General features: G+C 39.8%; 1 protein-coding gene across 12 annotated transcripts in view; it reads right to left on the bottom strand.

Moving 5' to 3' along the window:
- Window positions 1-22,599, bottom strand: part of rap1gapb (RAP1 GTPase activating protein b) — an 85,642-nt gene that overhangs the window by 37,495 nt on the left and 25,548 nt on the right. For 8 of the 12 annotated variants that reach the window (XM_084929258.1, XM_084929252.1, XM_084929253.1 and 5 more), the window contains exon 2: window positions 20,791-20,826. The exons of 1 other annotated variant lie outside the window; for it this stretch is intronic. Coding sequence is in view for 7 of the 11 variants with exons in the window: in XM_084929252.1 (XP_084785378.1) it covers window positions 20,791-20,826 (36 nt within the window). In the remaining 4 variants the exon portion in view is untranslated. Of the gene's footprint in view, window positions 1-3,280; window positions 3,313-3,573; window positions 3,759-20,790; window positions 20,827-22,599 lie in introns of those variants that run through there. 3 more of the 12 variants (XM_084929255.1, XM_084929254.1, XM_084929257.1) reach the window with 3 other exon arrangements.

A 22,599-nucleotide genomic window follows, 5' to 3' on the forward strand; every position in this document is an offset into this window, starting at 1 on the left:
CTGGCAGATGTGAGGGTCACTGTGTCATGGTGGTTGGGTGACTGGAACACAGGAAGCTCAACGCAAGAAACACCTATCTAGCTAGGTTAAACAGTGTGAGCTGCCCTGTCTATTGCCAAACAGCCAACCGATGATCCCAATTGAACGGTTTATTCTTTATCTAATTAATTATTTGCACACTCGTATTATTTAGACATATGTGCATACAAAGAAAAGGGGGGAAAGGACAGAGAAAGAAGGTAAATCATGACTTATCACTTTCTCTCCTCTGCTGAGCAAAACACATTGCTCATACCAGTGTTAATAAAAGACCCTTGATCATCTGCTTTTATGGGCTGAGCCCACAGTCACCACCACAAACATAAATTTGTCATAGTTTTTTCTTCTTGACAACACATTCATCTCATAGTTACACCTATTTCTCTGTGGCATACATGCTGTACACAAAGCTTCTCTTTTTTTTCCTTTTTGAGGTTCAATTCTTGTTACAGCTGGAACTGTATAAAGGTGTGTGTCACCTAGCAACATCACCTAACCCCTGAATCACTCTAAGATGCTCCATTTAAAGAAAATAAGCCCAAAATCTAGGTTACACATGAAAGTTGGGAGAAATGAAAATAAATATGGGCACTATTAATAAAGATAGCCTTTTTTTTTAACAATTACCTCCAGTTATCCAAGTAAAACATATTCTTGATTTGCTGAATATTATATAGGACATGTATAAATGATAAATAATTATAAATAATTACCAAATTATGCCAGCTATGCATTTTAATTTCAAATTTCTTTGGCTAACAGACTGTAAAAAGGAAGTGAAACAGCATGACACAGAGCCACTTTAAGCTTTCATTTTTGACACACTGATAACACCTAATAATAACTGCAAAATGCTCAGTCTATGCAACACTACCGATGATACCATAGACAAACAGTGAATCTGCATAAGAACTGATACTGACCTTCAGGCCCTTTAATTTCTGGATTACAGTCTTATTCTAATTTTATTCTTCATTTCTGCTCCCAGACGTTTCTAAAATGGACACAAAGCATTCTGAATCTAAATCCATCAATTAATCCTGTGTTTACCAGCAGCAGCCTCCACGGACTGCCAGGTCATGAGCTCTGATAAGCATTCCAGCTTCCTGTTCTCCAACCAAGGCGCAGGCTGTGCGGCACCTGCAAATGCCAATGAGCGGGACAACACTGAATGCTCTACAAACTGGATTTAAAATATTATTTTGAGTAGTTTGTGTTTACAGGGGTACTGTAGTCACAGAGAGCATGCAGGGTCATGGTCAGACAAACAGAGGAAAACGCATTTATTTAGTTTATCAAATTAACAGTAAAATGTACCGGCCACTAAAATATGATTTCTCTTCTCTAAAAGTCACATTTGGATCCAAGACTATGAAACCATACCAGCAAAACTAGATGGGTGCCAAACTTCACTCGAAGAAATAATACATAAATACAACACAAACACACATCTAAATCTTTAAGCAGCAAAATAATAACATCAATTTCACATTAATAGCTATTGTAGCTCTGTTACAAACGCCCATATTCTCAAACAGCTACAGTTCTTTGCATACCCTCCTTAGTAGGGCCCATTAGGTATTTTTTCTAGAAAAATGCAACTGATCTATTCATATAACGAGAAAAGCTGCAGTTGTAGTTAATGTTAGTTATTACAAAATTGTGAAAAAAAATCAAACATTAACCTTTTGATTCACACCAAAACAATTGCAATGTGCTCTTTCGCTTGCGCTATAACCCTAAAGGTTTAATTAAAATTGGAAAGATAATTTTTTGTGTAATCTTGCTAACAAATAGACAACAGGACAAATAAACATTATTTTATAGCTTGACACAAAAGTTAAAATATATTGACAATTTGTCATTTTCTGTTTATCAGTTGTCTAACAACTCTGCCTTCAGTCAGCCTAAGGTCAGGTCTACAAGCATGAAAAAGCAGAAAATGGTTATCTAAAACGTTCATCTGAAGGGTCATCTGGGAGGCTCATCAGCGATGATCTACAGTGGTTATCAAACAAACAGTAGAGACCCCAGGCTAAATACTGGCTGAACATGAATATTGCACATGTCCGGCTCAATGATGCATTGTTTTTTTTGGCAAACAAACGATAACCACGGGCACTGCAGGAGGAGTCAGATATCATCTGGTCAAGTGCTGCTATGGTAGAGTAACCTTGCCTATTAATAGTACAGTAAGTTTATCCATTAAAGCTTACCATAATGGGTTTAGGAGACAACTTATGCACAGCAAGGAGACCTCGGTGCATTTTAAATGAGATCACAAATGCTACCCAGTGCTTTGTAACTAATGCCTAAATGAGGTAGGATTAATGTATGCAACAAGAAGAAATCAAACTTTCAAACTTACCTAAAATAAGAGCATCATAAAGATCCACCCAGTTGTGTTTGGTCCAATTAATTATTGTAGGTCATATAGTTAAATTAAAACAAAAATCCAATCCAACTACATATGCAATTTGCACAGACAAATATAGTTATGCATTTCAAATGCAAATCTCCCAACAAAAAGCAATAAAACAAATAAACCAGCACTAAATAAAGTCAGCACAAGAACAACAGGCCCATTATCTAAACCACAACATATTTATTTATCCCGCTTTGCTTCCACTAGTACCGGGTGTAAAGCAGTAACTGTGTTTTGCTAAAATGGTGATCAAAATCATCATCATCATGTCAGCTTTTCCCTTGATGTGTCACCACAAAACAGAGCCTGGAGTTGCTGCAAAATGAGTGAACTAGAGACTTTGCTTTGGCAAAGCACAAACTCTGCGGACACGCTGGCACATTTTCTGCTTGATAACTGTTGACATTACAGTCAAACAAAACTCAAATGAATGTGAGCGCTCAAACAACAGAATGCTATTTTCCAATTCATCGTCCTTGGAGCGGCTTCAGGTTTCACTCTTCAATAGCTCTGCAGATTAAATTCTTGCTCTTGGCTCGGGCTTCGGAGATTCATAAATACTGAACAAAAATAATATCAGGATCACGTTTTAGCTTTAAGAGTAATGTCCTGCTTGGCTGCATCCTTCCTTTTACCAACAACAACACAGACATGGACATGCAGAAACTGAATGACACACACACCCACATGCACACACGCGCAGCCTCAAAGAGACAAGTACACATAAACCCCTAAGCTTTGCAGGTCCACTTAGTAGAGAGCAACTAATCTAATCAAGTACAGCAGCTAATGCACAATGAAAGCAGAGTCATTTACTCGAGATGCCAGTCAGCCACTTCCTGGGTGGACTAGAGAGAAAGAGGGAAGGAGATAAAGAGAGCGAGAGAGAAAGTTCAGCATTCAAAGTGGCATTTGATAAAGAGATCAATGCAGATCAGGATCAGATGGAAACACCTACACAAGAGTAAGACTGTTCTTTAGCTGTTTCTATTCTGTCATTCGCTTTCTTTCATCTGTCTATCTTGGGTTGAGTTTGGCTCAATTCATCTATCTTTCAGCAGTTCATCCTAACAGAGCCAGTGTGCTCCAACATCTCTTTCCATGCTTACCCGCCCGTAGTACTGGCTCACTTGCAGCTCAATCTCTCCTCAACAACTTGGTGTTCCTCTATGTATCGCTCTCTCCGTTTGTCTGACTCACTCTCTATCCTCCAACACCTGCTGTCGGAGATCAGCCTCTCTCCTGTCAGATGATGCTGAGAGCAGCCCTCCCTTATCCTCTCTCTCCATCCTGCCCTCCCTGCTTTGCTCTCTCCCTCGCTTCCCATTCCTCACATGCATGCCAGCGTTTTCCTGTCTGGTTTTATTCCGAGGCAAGCACAAACGCTCTCTTCTCGCTGTTTCTTACTCTCCCTCCCTGCAAAGTATCCCCTTTGTTTTTCCGCCTTCCTCCCACTTTTTCTGATAATCTATGATCAAGACATGTCCATCCAAGTTTTGAGTGTTACTTTGCTTTGCATTTTCCCCATTGCTTGTTAATAACAGATTCTATTAATTCAAAATGACTAAATGCTGCAGTCGGATGTTGGCTTGAAAGCAAGCTTCTATTTTTTTTTTTTATAAAGAAAAGGGACATTACCTAATCTGAACCACAATATCAGATCTCTCTGTCCTATTATCTGCCTCACTCTGACAGCTTGTTTCAACATCATAAAACCCCTGCTGCACAAATTAGCCTAACCATTCCATTGTCCATTTGACACAACAGTGGCAGGCAGTTAGCTGAAAAGCTCTCCAATGTTGCAGATTTTGAAGCAGACTCACACATAATGGAGAAAATCACTGGCTCAGCCCACAGAGGAATAAGCACAGGCACTGTTGGCTAATGCATTACTGAGTAATCACATTTTCCTTTTTGTTAGGAAGCTAGAGACATGTTACAAATCAAGGTACAAAATCTCACACGGATGTTTGAACGACTTGAGTTATTTTCTATCTATGTATTTCACAGGGTATAGTATATATAGTATATGATATATATTGGCGAATTTTCATACTCAAATCATTCATTGACCTTTCAGGATTACAAAACCTCTATCAATGAGGGACGAAAGACACAATACTGGAAATAAACATTTCATCAGAGTTCATTCAGAATTTTTTTTTGTGACTGGCAGTAACACTCCCCTCTACAATGATGAAATTTTACTCTAATTCGGACTGTCACAATGTCCTCTTTTTGTTATTGCCAAAGCGAGGTTTACACTATCACAACATCTGTGGGAATTTTCTGAATAAAAGCTTTCAAAATCATCTTTAAATTGAGCACATTACTGGGCTGACCACAGAGTCAAGCTCAGTCTGCAATCCCAGTATATCAGCTGACAGCAACTCAGCTTAATGCCAAACCACATCAGCTGCTGCCTCACTTGCTACCATTCTTTATGCCTTATTGGCAAACTTCACATAGACCTACATAGGTAAAAACTGCTTAAGCTTGACAACAGCTGCTGCTCTCTGCACGTCATGCTGTAACCCAAGACCAAACGAACTCCACCTTCCATATTGTGTCGGACTTAATCTGTTTTGTTCTATGCTGGAGTCTTGTTCCTGTTCTCCATGTCCCAAAGCAAGGTCATAGAACCAAATACACCAAGTCTTCTTCTGACCAAAGTGTATTTGTCTCTTTTGGAAATTAATTATACTCAAAATGCTAATATAGAGTGGTGAAGTAAGAGTCAATCTTTATTAAACTATGACGCTTATTATCAATACAACCTAAACATAAACAACATAACAGAACTGACTTTTCCCCTCCCCTAGTGGTCTAGTTTTCAGGTTTTTCCTTTCCTTGTGTCCTCCTGCCCTCATCCTGTACTTTCCTCCTGTCTATAAGACAGTAAAGGACAACACTATGGCTACCGCACACAGTCACAAAAACTTCTATAAAAGGCATTCACTAGATTTCATATAATTTCCCAGCTTCTCATGTCCACCTCTCCGCACCAAATATAGAATAGTAGAAGAGAAGTGTTCGTGCTTTCAGATTTTAGAAAATAAGTTATTATTCAAAATGAGTCACAGACATTTTTTTGGGAGGGGGGGTTTGTGACTCAGCTTTCTAACACTCAGTGCTATTTATACAAGACTATCCCACACATACAGCAGTTAGGAAGGTCTGATAAATGATCGACTATTTTAAAGAGAAATAAAGAAGGCTCTACTTTTAGAAAACATCACTGTCTAACTGCTTACATATTTTCTATATGAAATATAAGCCAGGCTGCAAGTATTACAAAAGCTGCAAGAGGATGTGACTCAAGGCTTTTGATGCTAGTTCACACCTACCACACCCATGAGAATATAATGTTCCGGGTAGCACATACACACTTACACAAGCCAGGGTGAAACAATGAAATGAACACAAAAACACAGTTTTCATTTACTGCCCAGGAGATACTGTTACACTAGATAACCCACATTTTGGTCTTGTAGCAGATAAAGCTGTGCTACCAGCCACCAAGGAAAGATTCCCCAGGGTTTGCAGGAATCACCAAGACATAGTTGAGCCCCAACAGGTAGAGCAGAGAGGCAGCATGAAGCATGCAGGTTAAGTACAATCAACACCTTTCTGCCTGTGAAAGCCTCTGTGCTGCCAGCAGGGTGGAGCTGGAGATGAAAGAGGATCTATGCTTACATGGGGCACAACAAATGGAAGTCAGGCTAGAAGCAGGTTGACTATACACATTATGACTACTTTTTTCTGACCCTCAGAGTTAGTTTATGGGAATTCAGCAGTGTTAAGTTAACCATACAATTTGCAATTATGGGAGCAACTATATGTGGTTCATGCTGACTCTTTTTTTTTCCAGTTCCCCTCTATGTATTTCTCACTGTGACTCTGTGTCTGCACTCAGTGCCCTCCTGAGGCAGCCTGACTAAATTTAACATTTACACACCACACACTGCACAGAGTATTCAGCATTTAAAGCAACACTACTAACGTTTTAATTAAAAGGAGATTTTTTTTCCCTTTTGACATAACATATATACTAGCAGACAATAAGACATACTTGACTTCCTCCCTTACAATGTTATGCAGCCACGTCAGTGTTATTTGGAGCTATCCTCCCTCCATCAGCCTGCAGTTTTGAATTCTCCAGCACCTGTCATGTACAAACTTTACTGACCAATTGAGTATAGCTAAAATATTTTTAACAGTACCTTCTGATGAATTGTGGCTTTGAAAGTTCAAAAATCAAACATAGTTTCTGATGTCTTAAGACTGATCTCAGTTCTACCAGTGGTTTAGGAGCTCTGTAACCAGCACAAATATAATGTATGAGGCAGAGCCGTCAGCTTTCACGCCCCTCTTCTGCTGTGGAACCAGCTCCTAGTTTGGATTCAGGGACAGACACCATTGATGCTTTTGAGATTAGGCTGAAAACGTTTCCTTTCCTTACTTAGAATGCAATAGGCCTAGGCTGCTAGGTGTTTCCCATGATGCACTTCTTCTTCACTCGCCTCTATTCTCTCTCTATGTGTTTATACACCACTTTCATTAAAACATTATTATTGATTTCTAGCTCTCTTCCACAGTGTGTCTTTTCTCCCTCCCCTTACATCACAATGACAGCAGATGGCCATCCCTCCCTGAGCCTGGTTCTGTTGGAAATTTCTTCCTGTTAAAAAGGGGGTTTTCCTCCCCACTGTTGCCAAGTGCTTGCTTATTTGGAGTCGTCTGATTATTAGGCTTTTCTCAGTATTTTGAATATAAAGCACCTTGAGGTGACTGTTGTTGTGATTTGGTGCCATATAGATAAAAATGAATTGAATAGTATCACATAATTATCATTAGTAGCATTAGGGTGCAGGACGTGGCTTTGAACTTTTTTTTCTTTGTAAGGTTGGAAAAGGAAGCAGTCCTTTCACAATAACAGTGTTGTCAGCACTCCCAGAACCCCACTGGCTCCCATAATTACTTAGATATTGTGTGCCCACCTCTATTGATTTTGGCAGTCATAATCTGGACTCAAACTGAGTGTGAAATCACATGACCATGGTGCGGCAGATACCATATGGTTGACAGATTAATGCTCATCCACAGCTTACAATACTGTAAGTCTCTGTTTTTCTGAATTTTATGAAGGACTTTAGATTTAAATGAATTTGTATATCCACAAAATTTAACTTTTACGTTCAGTTTAGGCAAAAGTGGTTTTAAAATATTGTAATTTGTCCCTAAATAATACCATAGCCATGTATGGCTCATGTTAGTATTTTCTTCTATTTCCTCTATGATTTTTGACAGTGATTTTGATTTTGATGTGTTTATTCATCTATTTTCCTCTACCTGCAACTTATCACAAGTTTGCAAAGAGCTTTTACCAATGACCCATTAATACTTCCTTTTTAAATGTGTCAGGGATGTTTGGATCACATGTGGAAAGCAATGAATACAGATGTTAGCAACAAAACCCATATCCTAAGTGGATGTTCCCCGATGTAACCCCAACAGCAAAATAAGTCATCAATGCAGGATGTTTCATTTAGTTTCTTTAACCTGAAAACCAAGTGATTATCTGGACAAAATGAAAAAAGAAAAATGTTTAATTAGTTTAACACCATCAGCCTTTTTTCTTTTTTAACATTTAATTACACTTACATGTTTTAGCTACACATATTAAACTACTTATTAATGCGCATGACACTCATTGCATGCACTTAGGCATGCAGATATAGGGAAGAGGACTTGCAGAAGTTCAAACTGACCATCGGAATGGGGAAGAAAGATGATTTAAGTGAATTTGAATTTTGCCATTGTTGTTGTGCTAGCTTGAGAACTTCTGCAACTACCGACTGAGACAAGGTTCCAAGCAACCTTGTCTCATTTCCAAAAAATAATCAGTTAGCAGCAGTTCTATGGGTGAAAATGCCTCGCTGATGTCAGAGTTTAGGGCAGAATGGCCAGACTGCTTTAGGGAGGCAAAAGTAATTCAAATAACTCGTTACAACCAAGATATGCAAAAGAGGAGTTCTGAATGCACATCATGCTGAATCTTGAAGCAAATGGGTTAGAGCAGCAGAGGCCTCCTGTAGCTTATACACACTGGGTGGCACTCCTGTCAGCTAAGAACAGGAAACTGAGGCTGCAGTCCACATGGATTCACCAAAACTCGATAAAAGAGACTGGAAAAAGGTTGCTTGATCTGATGAGTCTTGGGACACTTTGGGCCTCTTACTGACCATTGTTTAAATGCTGGGACTGACCTGAGTATTATGACAACACCATTGTCTGATGGGTACTTCCAGCAGAATACAGTAACACACCATTAGGGCTGGGCCATATCATACCGTTTACCGGTATAATGTCGGGCAATGATAAGAAAATGAAATATCGCGATAGAATATGGGTAAAACGCGCATGCGCAGTGTTTTTTCATACGCACATGGAGGAAAAAGCGTGCCGGTGACGGAGAATGAGAAGAGCGAAAGCGGATCGTTAAATGAAACAGATGAACCAGAATTGGTTTGTAAAAATGCTGCAACTTCAGTGGTGTGGAACTGGTTTAGCTTTCGTCCGTCAGATACACAACAAAGCACTATTTTTGGTAGAGCATGCTAGCGGGCCGTCGTTATTACCGTGTTTTTTGGAAAATACGGCACACTTAAAATCAATCCTTTGATTTTTCTGAAAATCGACAGTGCTCCTTATAATCCCGTGTGCCTTATGTATGAATTCTGTTTGTGTTTACTGACCTCGAAACGATTTTATGTCGTACACGGCGCTCGAAAATCTGTCAAATGTTTTAGTACGACTTTGCTAAGCTACGAAGCCGCACCGCTTGATGGATTGTCGGAGCATTACGGCTATCGTAGGCAGGCGCCTCGCGGAGTGATACGTACTGTGCTTCAACATAATATTACCGTATTGTGTGTGTATAACCTCTTTTTAATTTTTGTGGATATTAAACATGGTTATGCTGAGGATATGTCGGCCAATTTCCACTGGAAATGCCTTTTGGTTAAGCTGTCAGCAAGGAATTTGCATTTGCACTGTTAAATTTTAACATAACTTTAATACACATAAAAAACAGCTGCTTATTTAAGTGAAAATACATTGATGGTTTTTTTTTTGCACTAATAAAGTTGTGGAGTTGTAAAGTATTTTGTCTAGTGTCAATTATATCATCAGTTATATCGTTATCGCAAATTTTCAAATGTATATCGTGATAAATATCTTTGGTCATATCGCCCTGCTCTACACACCATGTCACAAAGCTCAAATTGCATCAAACTGTTTTTTCAAACATTGAGGTAACTGTATTGAAACATTATCCACAGTAACCAGATCTCAAAACTTTGGCATGTGGCTAAGGCGAGGTTCACATCATGGTTAAGCAGCCAACAAATGTGCAACAACTGCATGATTCTATCACATCAATATGGTCCAGAATCTCTGAGGCTTGCTTCAAGCTCTTTCTTTGATTCTATGATGCAAAGAATTAAGGCAGTGCTGAAGGCAAGAGGGGCTCAATTTTAGCAAGGTGTACCTAATAAAGTGTACCTAGTAAGATTGTAAACTTACACAACTACAAATAAAGTTTTAAAATCAAAACCTTACACTTTCAGGGCCCTAATCAGGAAGGAACAGAATCATAAGTGGATTGAAACAAACAGCACTCCTAAGTTTCTGAGTGTCTCTGTGACTAATTGGGTGATTAGAGCTATTGGGATTTTATTGGCTTTTCCCTGTGGCACAAAAGGGCACAAAAAAATCAAAAACTAAACAACATAGTTAACTTCAAAAAGAGAAGGAAATGATACTTAAAGGATATTATGTGAAAAGGAAGAATATGAAGGAAACTGATGTACCACATGATAAAATGGTGATTCAGGCACACAAAATCAAGGTAGCACATGATAATTAGAAGTTGTTAAATTTACATGCATAATAAAAGTACGGAAGATGAAAAAAAAAAAAAAAGCTGAAACCAATTATCACTACTGACGACATCAAGTGATTATGAGTCATTCTAGAAATCTCATCACCAAACGACATTGTCTTCCCCATTTTACAGACAAAAGGAAGTGCCACGCTTCATCTCCAGTGACAACCTGGGATTTGGAAATTAGCTTAGAAATATGTGACACTAATTGCATATACGTCATTGGATAAGTGTGAGGACTGATTTGATAGTGTCATTTAGAAACAATGCGCATAACTGTCACAAAGCAAACCATCGATGCATACACTAGTCAAACAGTTATACTGTTGGTATGATGCATAATTTCCTCCATCGTCATCATCGTCATTCGGCTTTTCTTTCTTTCATCCTGCTCACAGAGATATATGCGGGGGCTAATTGATGCGTCTCCTGATGTGAGATGTAATAGAGCTTGATTACATGGAGTTGACCTTCTGATAATTCGAAATGACTACAACATCAGGCACCATTACCCCCTCAATAAGCTCAAGCTTTTCAATTAATTAAATAAAAATGTCTTTATATTGAGACAACAGGGAAGAACGTGAACAAGATGTTTTTGTAATGTTATAAGAGATTTAAAGAGTAGATATTACGCTCAACTCTAAACATTTATTATTGTAATCTCCTTGAGAAGCTTTACCCAGTTTACCCGGTCCTTTGTGCGAGCCTTCAGTCTAACAAAAACTATTTTATTCTCTTCTGTGCTACAAGAAAATTATTTGAATGGTGAGCAGGTGGGCAGTACTTTAAAAAGATCCTAACATACAAAGTCATCATTTACCATCCACAGCTGCATGCTAGTATCTAATTAACTGAAGAGGCGTACTAAATATAATAAATAAGGCAACCCCCATCTGGTACTATCACCATCGCACTGCTGCTTTCTGACTCTGGCCTCAGAACAACCTCAATAAGTTGACCAGATTCCAAACACACTGAGTTGTAATGATTGTAATGATTTTATCTGTGAACTTACTTTGGAATAGACACACAGGGTTGCAGGAGAGGTCTCTTTTTTGGTTTGGATACCAGTCAAAATGACACATAGTCAGCCCATAAACAAACAAAAACAAAAGTCAATACCACTTCTTTTGACCCATGATAAAATAGAGCTGTCTGATTTCTGTAAAAAAAACAAAAACTGTCTAAACAAGTGCTGTGTCACCACTCAAAATGATACAAAAAAGGTTGTGAAAGGATTTTGTTCTGTTCTCACTGAAAGCCTCTAGAGATAATTAACATTAGTCATACTAATTGTATTATGCAAGATATGAATAATAAGATAAGAGGTTCTTATAAAACAAAAGCATATTTGGAGAGGCTGTTTTGGAGTGTGATTTTTTTTTCTTCCTGTTTTAAGCTCGAAACATTTAAATTGAATTTTACATTTATTTTCTATCTTCGAGGCATCCTTTAATAATCTCTTTTTCCATAACTGGAAAATCCTAATTGACAGTACAGGTAAAGATGAGGTAAGTATAGGTAATCAACAAACCACTGTAAATAAAACTAAGTGCACACAGACTGTGAACACAACTTCAGTTTTGTTACATTAGACTTGTGCAAACCTGCATGAGGCTTGTGTTATGCTATGCTGGTAGAAGCACTCTCCAAAGTTAATATTATAAGTTCATGGTGTCAGAAAAATAAGGAATTGTTAAATTACAGTAGAAGCACCGATAGTTTTTTCTTTTTGTTCTTTTTTACTGAGATGATTGGGTTCAATGTAGAAAGAGCTGATCACTTACTTGACATATAAGAGTAGCCTTTGGGCAGAACTGACCCTCTATAGGGCGAAAAACAAGACAGGCAATAGTATGAATGGGGCAGAGTGCTGAAGCTCAAGATGAAGGGAACAAAGGTCAGAGGAGAGTGACACCAGCTACGCAGAGCAACTGATATTCAAGTCAAGTGATGATCTGGTCGAATTGGTGCTAGGAGACAACCAATGAGCTTTCAGAGTGCACTAGCATAATTTAGAGCAAATAAGGAACGCAAGAGAACAAATAACCTTGTGCACTTCATATTATATATATAAATACTGTAGGAGGTCGTAAATGTTTGATGGTACGATATGAACTTGCCCTAGAATAACCTGGTGAGTTAAACTCTGTACCAACAGATACAGGACTGTCCAATTCATTGAGTACGAAAATGAACTCATTTTGATGCAGTTGCCTTTTCACCCGTTATATTTGAATCCAAATAAACATCTGTGGGATACCAAGGCAATACAAGAAGAAATAAAGGGTATGACACAATATTAGGAAAGTTCTTTTTATAGCTTCTTTGTGTTGCATTTATGCTTTTAGGTGTATGACTCCTGACAGGAGTTCCAATGTGGAAAATATAAAAGGTTCAACAAGTTTGTTTTTCCATCTGACAGTCGCTGAGCTGCAATTGGCTACACGCTCTCTCTTCCTGTTTTCTTTCTCCCCATGACACTGACCACCATATTAGGATGAATACTGGCCATTAACAGCAATCTGAAGTGGCACGGATACCCAATTAGAGGCCTCTTCGCCTCACTCTTTTTCATCTTTTAACACTGAAGAGCACTTCATTACCACTCATCTCCTAGTGTCAGTCAAAGGCTTGATTAGGCTCATAGCAGTTGTACTGTTCAGATTAGATGGCTACAAGGCAACAGCTGTGCACACACACAATATAAATATATCCCACTATCCCAAAATAAAAGCCCCTTCAGGTGTGTCCTGTACCAAATGAGTTAACTAGTAGTGATTTTAATTTATAATGACAAATATAGATGCAGTATAAAAGAAGTACTATTTTTCCAGTGTATCTTCAGTATCACAGTCTGCATACATCACTCCAGCATTATTCCAGTGCTTTCCCTCATTAGTGGAGTTGTTAAGAATGAAAATATGGCCACTTTCAGATTGACAATTTCTTGCAGAAATGCCATGGCATTTATTCTGGCCTGCTTATTGCAGCACAACAGAATCTTTAGACTGAGGAAGATAAGCACCACCATTATTCAGAGCAATCAAGTTAATGAGTGTTTAATTGGGAACTGTGCTGTGAGCAGTTTAGCAGTAACATAAGTGTTTTCTCACTTTTCACAAAGTGAACCTCTTTGTCCAAGTGATTCAGGGCTCAACACGAGCTGAAAGTGCATTCTAGAGTAAGGTGACGGAGATACTGGTGCTCGTTAAGAGTGACAGAAAAGTGCGGACGCTGCGTGTTTGTCCACCGTCACACTCACTCACACCGACAGTACTCCTGGCTGGTTGAGAATAATGTGATGGATTTGAGGCAGTGGCACATGGCAGGGAATCCAAGAAACCCAGTTTTAATGACACACACTTGGAGCTCATATCGTAAATCTTCCCGACATGGTCCTGTGCCTCTTACAATAGCTGTGGGACAGGTTAGGTAACAGAGGTGGAGAGATGCAATTAGTCACACACTAACAAGCAAAAGTTTGGAAATATGCATGTATTGAAAAACAGATTTAGTTTTAATAAAAATAAATTAAATTGATTGGGAATGTTGAATATGATAATTAATGATTAATGGAGTCAAATATGAGGCTATTGCATTAACCTCCGTAAGGTTAATGGAATAACTGTGAGCATACAGAGGCTAAGCCTCATTGGCCATCACCACTGTTTTCGAGTGTTCGGAGTTCACCTTGTAATCGGAAGGTTGCCAGTTTGAGCCCCGGCTTGGACAGTCTTGGTCGTTGTGTCCTTGGGCAAGACACTTCACCCGTTGCCTACTGGTGGTGGACAGAGGGCCCGGTGGCGCCTGTGTCCAGCAGCCTCGCCTCTGTCAGTGCGCCCCAGGGTGGCTGTGGCTACAATGTAGCTTGCCATCACCAGTGTGTGAATGTGTGTGATGTGTAAAGTGCTTTGGGGTCCTTAGGTACTAGTAAAGCGCTATACAAATATAGGCCATTTACCATTTCTGATTGACACATTGTGTTACCTGTTCCAGGTGTGTCAGTTTAAACATGATTGATCATTCGAAAGAAAAAAAAAACATTCACAATTAAACAAGGCAAACAACGGTCATGCTTATTTTAGATACAATACAACAGCGGTCCCCAACCCCCGGGCCACGGACCGGTCCGTGAGTCGTTTGGTACCAGGCCGCGAGAGTTGCGACTCGGGTGTGAAATTTATGTTTTTTGGGGTTTTTATCCTTAACTCGGTTTCCCTGAGTCTTTTCCCATGTGTTATGAATAAATTTTCTATATATCTTCATGTACTTTATATTTGTTTTGTAGTTGTGCGTCTTATTTTGAAAGAAATGTTTACACGTTACCATAGCGACCAGAGAACATTAAGGCACAGAGAGGAGGATGTTATTCTCAATGTTGTTGGTGCATTTCAGGAGGACGCTGCTAATAACGTTACACAATTACACAGTAAATTCGCATTTATTATTATATTTACATAATGCCACCGTTTTTCTCTTGGTCATATCATTTTATTTTGTTGTATTTATCTGCGACACCTGAAAGGCCAGTCTGTGAAAATATTGTCTGACATTAAACCTATCCGTGGTGCAAAAAAGGTTGGGGACCGCTGCAATACAATCCAAACAACAATATTCCATCAGTGAAACTGATAGTGGGCCTTTAGATCAAAGCAAAGAACTCTGAATTAAAAAAACGATGCTAAACGTGGAAGATAAAATAAAAACGTGATGGCCCGAGGCTGCTTAATGATGGTAAAGTGGGACATTTATGCAGAATAAACAGGATCTAAGTTGATCTTTCCATTTTGCAACAGCATGACAAAAGCCGTTCCAGACTATGTAAGCGCTATTCAGACAAGATGTAGCCAGCTGGTTATCTGCTACAGGATATTAACCCTATTGACCTACTGTGTTAGCAAGTTAAATGTGTGTTTCCTATCAAAACAATCCAAATTGCTCAAACTACTTTCTAATCTGTCAAAGGAGCTTGCAAAGAAAAGCGTCTGGACTTCTTTAAGTTACTTGAAGACGTTTCACCTCTCATCCGAGAAGCTTCTTCAGTTCTAAGGTCAAATGGTGGAGAGTCCCAGATATAAACCTAGTGGGAGTATCCCCCCACAGAGGGACAAAAGGACCCCCTGATGGTCCTCTAATCGCCTGAGCCAAGGTGTGAAACTGGGTGTGGGTCCCAATCAGCCAGAGTTTCGGGTGTGTTCATTGTGAAACCTGGCCCCACCTTATCATGCGAATTCCTGAGGTCAGATGGCCCAGGATGTGAGTGGGCGTTAAGGCGTCTGGGAAGGGATCTCAAAACTGGATTATAGATGGCAGAGAGTTGGTGTCGTAAACCCCCGCCTCTGTTCAAAGATGGTCACTCACAGTGGACATAGATGGCTTCTTTCACTCCTCTTTCAAACCATCTGTCCTCTCTGTCCAAAATGTGAACATTGGCATCCTCGAAAGAGTGTCCTTTATCCTTAAGATGCAGATGGACTGCTGAGTCTTGTCCTGTGGAGGTGGCTCTTCTGTGTTGTGCCATGCGCTTGTGAAGTGGCTGTTTGGTCTCTCCAATGTAGAGGTCTGGGCATTCCTCGCTGCACTGTACAGCATACACCACATTGTTAAGTCTGTGTTTTGGCGTTTTGTCTTTCGGGTGAACCAGTTTTTGTCTGAGCGTGTTGCTGGGTCTGAAATGCACCGGGATGTCATGCTTGGAGAAAACTCTCCTAAGTTTTTCTGATACACCGGCTACATAGGGGATGACAATGTTGTTGCGTCTGTCCTTCTTATCCTCCCTCGCTGGTGTCTGGTCTTCTTTTCTGTGCCTCTTTGCTGACTTTAAGAACGCCCATTTAGGATAGCCGCACGTTTTGAGTGCTTCCTTTACATGTGTGTGTTCCTTCTTTTTTCCTTCACGCTTAGAGGGAACATGTTCTGCCCGGTGGTGTAGGGTCCTAATTACTCCAAGTTTGTGTTCCAAAGGGTGATGGGAGTCAAAGAGGAGGTACTGGTCCGTGTGTGTGGGCTTCCGGTAAACTTCGATGTTGAGTTTGCCGTTCTCTTCAATGTGCACAGCGCAGTCCAGGAAAGGCAAACAGTTGTCCTTTGTGTCTTCCCTGGTGAACTTGATGTTTTTATCCACAGCGTTAATGTGCGCAGTGAAGGATTCCACTTCTTGTGTCTTGATTTTGACCCAGGTGTCGTCCACATATCTGTACCAGTGGCTGGGTACTCTTCCTTTGAAAGAGCCAAGAGCCTTCCTTTCCACTTCCTCCATGTAAAGGTTGGCTACAATAGGTGACACGGGGGAGCCCATGGCACAGCCATGTTTTTGTCTGTAAAAGCCTTCGTTGTATTTGAAATATGTAGTGGTGAGGCAGAGGTCCAACAGTGTGCAAATCTGATCGGGTGTGAAGTTGGTCCTGTCCTCCAAGGAGCTGTCTTCTTGTAGTCGTTTTCTGACAGTCTCCATGGCCTCCGTGGTGGGTATGCAAGTGAAGAGAGAGACTACATCAAAGGACACCGTGGTTTCATCTCGATCCAGGGTAAGTTTCTGGACCTTGTCAGTGAAGTCGGTGGAGTTCTTGATGTGGTGTGGGGTGTTCCCCACAAGAGGAGCAAGGATGGTAGCAAGGTGTTTAGCAATGTTATAAGTGGCTGAGTTTATGCTACTGACTATGGGTCTGAGTGGGACAGCTTCCTTGTGGATTTTAGGAAGTCCGTAGATGCAGGGTATGGCATCCCCTGGGTAAAGGCGGTGATATGTAAGGCGGTCAATAATTTTGTCCTTTTCAAAGTTTGCCATTTCTCCACAACAGTTGCCCATAGTGGACCTCATCACAGCCACAGAATCTGCCATACGGATTAATAAATTATCACAGACAGAAGCAGAGCAAATCAGGATGAAAGTCTCAGCCACGCTCTCCAGTGCCAAAGTCCCTCCATCCAACCTCACAATACAGGAAAAGAAGGCCGTCGCTTCCCTGAGCAAAGACCACAACATCACTGTTTTACCAGCTGATAAGGGAAGATGCACCGTGGTCCTAAACACTACAGATTACCATACAAAGATCACTACTCTCCTCAGTGACAACAATACCTACGAAGCCTTAAAGCGAGACCCCACAAGCAGCTACAAAAAGAAAGTTATAGCTTGCCTTCAAGACTTTGAAAAGGACAAAATTATTAAAAGGACTCTCCACCATTTGACCTTAGAACTGAAGAAACTTCTCGGATGAGAGGTGAAACGTCTTCAAGTAACTTAAAGAAGTCCAGACGCTTTTCTTTGCAAGCTCCTTTGACTACGATGACCTGGATGACTGAGAACCTTCACAGACATACTTTCTAATCTAAAACTAATTTCTGCAGATTACAAAAATAAATTCAACCCAGAATACTGAAGATCTAAAATGCTGCGCTGCAAATGAATTAAACTGTATTAAGCCTTTAATAAGTAAGCCTTGCACTTGCATTACGTTTTTTAACTGATTTAACTGATCAAAATGTATAATTTCCTCAGTGACTGCAAACTTTTAGGTGGTTGTTCAGATTTTTCCAAGTATGCAGAGCTGTTAGAACAAAATGTAGAATAGAATAGAATTCAACTTTATTGTCATTGCACATGCACAGGTACAGGGCAACGAAATGCAGTTTGCATCCATCCAGAAATGCTTTAGTGATATAGATATATTACAATATATATTAGCAATAATATAGATATGTAAGTATATTACAGAAATGGGTCTATTATGGTATGTTATAATGTACACGGTATGAAGTATGTTGTGAATATTCTATAACTATAGGTATGTACAGGCTGTAGTGAGTACAAGCTATGTACAGGCTATGAACAGGATATAAATATGAAAAACTATACAGAATATGAAATAAATAACTTTACAGAAATCTGAGATATACAGTTATACAGAAATGGGAACTATGCAAGTTGTAAACAGTTGTAGGGTTAAAAATTATCGTATGTACAGAATGATTATTTACAGAGCTATACAGTAGTGCAGTTAAGATAAATTAGATATGTGGATAATTTCTACAGTATCTATATAAAGTGCTAGTGGTTGTGAGTGGTGGTTCAGTCCATGTTATTATTGTGTGTTTGAGGGTACAGTTGTCCATTGTGGGTGTGTGTATGTTCAGTCCATGTGTTAACGTGGGTCAGATGTCAGGAGGCAGAGTTCAGGAGTCTGACAGCTGTGGGGAAGAAGCTGTTCCGGTACCTGGTGGTCTTAGTCCGGAGGCTCCTGTAGCGCCTCCCAGAGGGCAGGAGGGTGAAGAGTCCATGTGATGGGTGACTGGGGTCTCTGATGATTTTCCCAGCCCTTTTCAGACACCGCTTCCTGTAGATGTCCTTTATGGCAGGAAGTGGTGCTCCGGCGATGCGCTGGGCAGTTTTCACGACCCTCTGCAACGCCTTCCGGTCCGAGGCAGAGCAGTTCCCGTGCCAGACTGTTATACAGTTGGTCAGGATGCTCTCGATGGTGCAACGATAGAAGTTCACCAGGATGTCTGAGGACAGGTGGTTCTTCCTCAGAGTCCTCAAGAAGAAGAGGCGCTGGTGAGCCTTCTTGACCAGCTTGGAGCAGTTGGTCGTCCAGGTGAGATCCTCGGAGATGTGGACTCCCAGGAACTTGAAGCTGCTCACACGCTCCACAGCCGTCCCCTTAATGTGGATGGGTGGATGTGGGTCAGCATTCCTCCTGTAGTCCACGATGAGCTCCTTGGTCTTCTCGGTGTTGAGCAGCAGGTTGTTTGTGTCGCACCACTCAGCCAGACGATCCACCTCCTCCCTGTAGGCGGCCTCATCGTTGTCACTGATGAGGCCAATCACCGTGGTGTCATCTGCAAACTTAATGATGGTGTTGGAACCATCAGCAGGTCTGCAGTCGTGGGTGAAGAGGGAGTAGAGGAAAGGGCTCATCACACAGCCTTGTGGTACACCGGTGTTCATTGTGATGTAATAGACAAATAAACTCCTCAAGAAATCCCTCTTTGTGCCCCAAATAATTTGATAGTAAATATCTTGCTGATATCTTGCTTTCCCCCCCCACTTTCTAATCTAAATGCAGCCTGAGACTGATGGAATACACAATTGGCATAATGACTCAGTGATTACAATCACAAAGCAGTGCTGTGGATAACTAGTACCTGCATAGCCCTGCCCCGAGGCACCATTAGCATCTGCTTCAGACCTGTTTGCAACCAAGAGAAATTGAAATCCTCATAATGAGATTCAGCGGGTGTGCGAGGGTGTATTCTCCTCCAATGAGCTTGAATTATCCATGCACCTTCAATTTCCTCCTTTCAGTATTTCATCTATTGTCCTTTCCATACTCATTATGACTCAATTTCTGTCTAATTCTAAGGCCTATTTGATCTGCAAAAACAAACCAAGGCATTTTTTTTGCATATTCCCCCTGAAGAAAAAACAAAGAAAATAAAAATAAAAATGCTATTTTCATGTGCCACATACACATGAAGAAAATCTAAATAGTATTTAGCCTAATTACAAAAAACAAATGATATTGTAAACATGTAAATGATTATTTTATAGTAAACAGTTTGTGATACTGACCTTTGTTTCCTTGGTTTAATGTTTTATGGAACTGTAAAACATTTACATATGAACTTGCATATAAACATAAATGAATCTCAATCCAGTAGAGAAACCTGGAAAGATACACTTGTGTAAAAGTGGTATTATTAATTGTTCTGAGAACTCGCGATGGCTGAGATCTCAGAGGCGTGTGCTCTACATGGCCAGCTGGTATTACACACATTCTTATGCTTCCTGTCTCCTTCCATCTGTTCTTGCCCCTGTATTTCCAGCCGCACATTCCCTGTACATGCTGTGAGACTACCTGCCAAGTATGGAACATTACAAGCTCCTCTTTGATCATATGCAGATGTCCAGAGTCATCAGAGCAAACAGAGTTTTCCAGTGACAATAAAATTACAAGCATATCTGTGACTTTTGACATTTTTTCTAGAGAGGAAAGCAGCCTTATTAGCCATTACCATCTTTTACTGAGATCATCACTTTAATATTCTGAAATTATTAAAGTGGATAAAGGTAAGTTTGTGTTTTTTTTTTCTCATGTATCTTTTACATTCAAATTTTTATTGCTGCAGCATAATTGTGTTGGCCATGAAAAACTACTGCATACAGAACAGATCTATTCATGTTTAATTCTCTACTGAGACAACTGATGCTTCATATGCATTAACATTTTTGGTTGGCCGTGCTGAATGGGAAGAGAGTCGTAAAGCCTTAGTCTCCTAAGGTGCTGTAAATGCAACATTGTGAAGTGGAGTGCGTGGGACCAGTGAAGTGTGAAACTAAATTTTCTTTGCTTTTCATAAGGAGGGGACTTACCATAAACTTCTGGTCCTGGAAAAGGTCTTATCAACTCTAGAAAGAAGCAAAGTGACAATATGTTACTTGATAATGATCCTTGATTTTCCTATGAATAAAAAAGTTTGCAAATGTAAACATGGATATTGCACCTTGCTCTTTACTCAGATGTTTTGCACTGCCCCCGTGTGGATATTTTTTGGCCACTTGTAAACACAGACTTATCAAATTGTTTATTGGTACATGGAGAATATCAGAGCTTTTCTTTTACTCTCTATGAATTTTGTTCCAGAGTGCTTTTTCTCTACATGTTTTTTCTTTTTTGCTAAATTATTGATCATCTAGAACAATGCTTATCACAACTATAGCATGCGGTGTAGCATACTGATAACAGGACCATTAATCTGAATCAGAATATCTTTATTGTCATTGTAACAAGTTCAACGAAATTAAGTGCAGTCCCTGCGGTGTCAAGAAAGAAAAGTTTAAATATAATTACAAAAGAAACATTTAAAAAAAAGAGGTAAAACAGTCATTCAGAAATAAATAAAAACTTACTTCATTGTACAATGACAATGAAGATATTCTGATTCTAAAAACCCCCACTCAAACACACATTCTTATCCTAAAACACTCTCTCGGGTGATAATTCGCTGTCCCTACAGGGGACCACTGTAACAATACATTTGATCATTCGATACTTAACTAATACTAAAAAAAAAATAACTGTACTGTAATGTAATTAGCGCAGCTTTACTATTTTAAGTACAACACAGTGGGCCCACATTAATAACGATAACAATAACTTCATTTATAAAGCGCTTTCAAACAAAGTGCTGAACAGCTATTTGAAGATAAAAAAGATAAATAAATAAAAAGAATACAGAAAAAACAATACAGTTTAAAAACTGATAAAACAAAAGGGAATTGCAATAAGAACCAGTAAAAACTTTAGGCATAGAATTAAGACACATAGGATAGGGTGAACAAATAGTTCTTTAACTGAGGCCACAGGTTTAGCTTTGTAAACCTGTGGAGGTTTACAAAGCTAAACCTGTGGCCTAATATCTTCATCGAGGTTGTTCCACAAAAATGGGGCACAGAAAGAAAAATCACGCTCCCCAGTAGTCTTTTTTCTGGTTTTAGGAACTTTTAGAAGGCCAGTATCCTGAGATTGGAGAGCAGGGGGTGGAACATAGAGGTGCAAAAGGTCCGAGAGATATGAAGGTGCCAAACCATTTGAAGCCTTATAGGTGAGCAACAGGACCTTAAATACTGCAAGGCAAGCAATGAAGAGATTTCAGTACTGAGGTAATGTGCTCAAATTTCCCAGTTTTGGTTAAAATGCAAGAAGCTGCATTTTGTACCATCTGTAAACCTCTAAAACTTTTCTTCGGTTACCCAGAAAGCAGAGCACTACAATAATCAATGCGTGAAGACACAAATGCATTGTTATGCCCCTCTGCAGCCCCTAATCTCCTCAGTGTGTTCAGCTGGTGCCAATTGACCACACCTAGTCAGGTGTCTATAAAAGCATACCTGAAGCAGGCTTTCAGGGAGGCTCACTAGCCCTTGCCTTGGTAGTACCAGCTATTTTAGCAAACTTGCTATGCATTTTAAGATAAAACCTCTTCTCACCTAAATTCTGGTGTTTGTCTCCTTATTTATGTTGCGGCTTTTGAGCTGGATCATAACAGCAATGCACAAGAACCTCTGCAGTGTCAAGTGATAAAACCTGTCTGATTTTAGCTATGTTCTTTAGGTGATAAAAGGCAGTCCTTATTATCTCTTTTACGTGAGACTCGAAGAGTGCATCGGGTCAAACCACAT

Source organism: Perissodus microlepis, chromosome 5, assembly GCF_051167445.1.
Source record: "Perissodus microlepis isolate ML-2025 ecotype Zambia chromosome 5, ASM5116744v1, whole genome shotgun sequence".
In the NCBI taxonomy this organism is placed as follows: Eukaryota; Metazoa; Chordata; class Actinopteri; order Cichliformes; family Cichlidae; genus Perissodus; species Perissodus microlepis.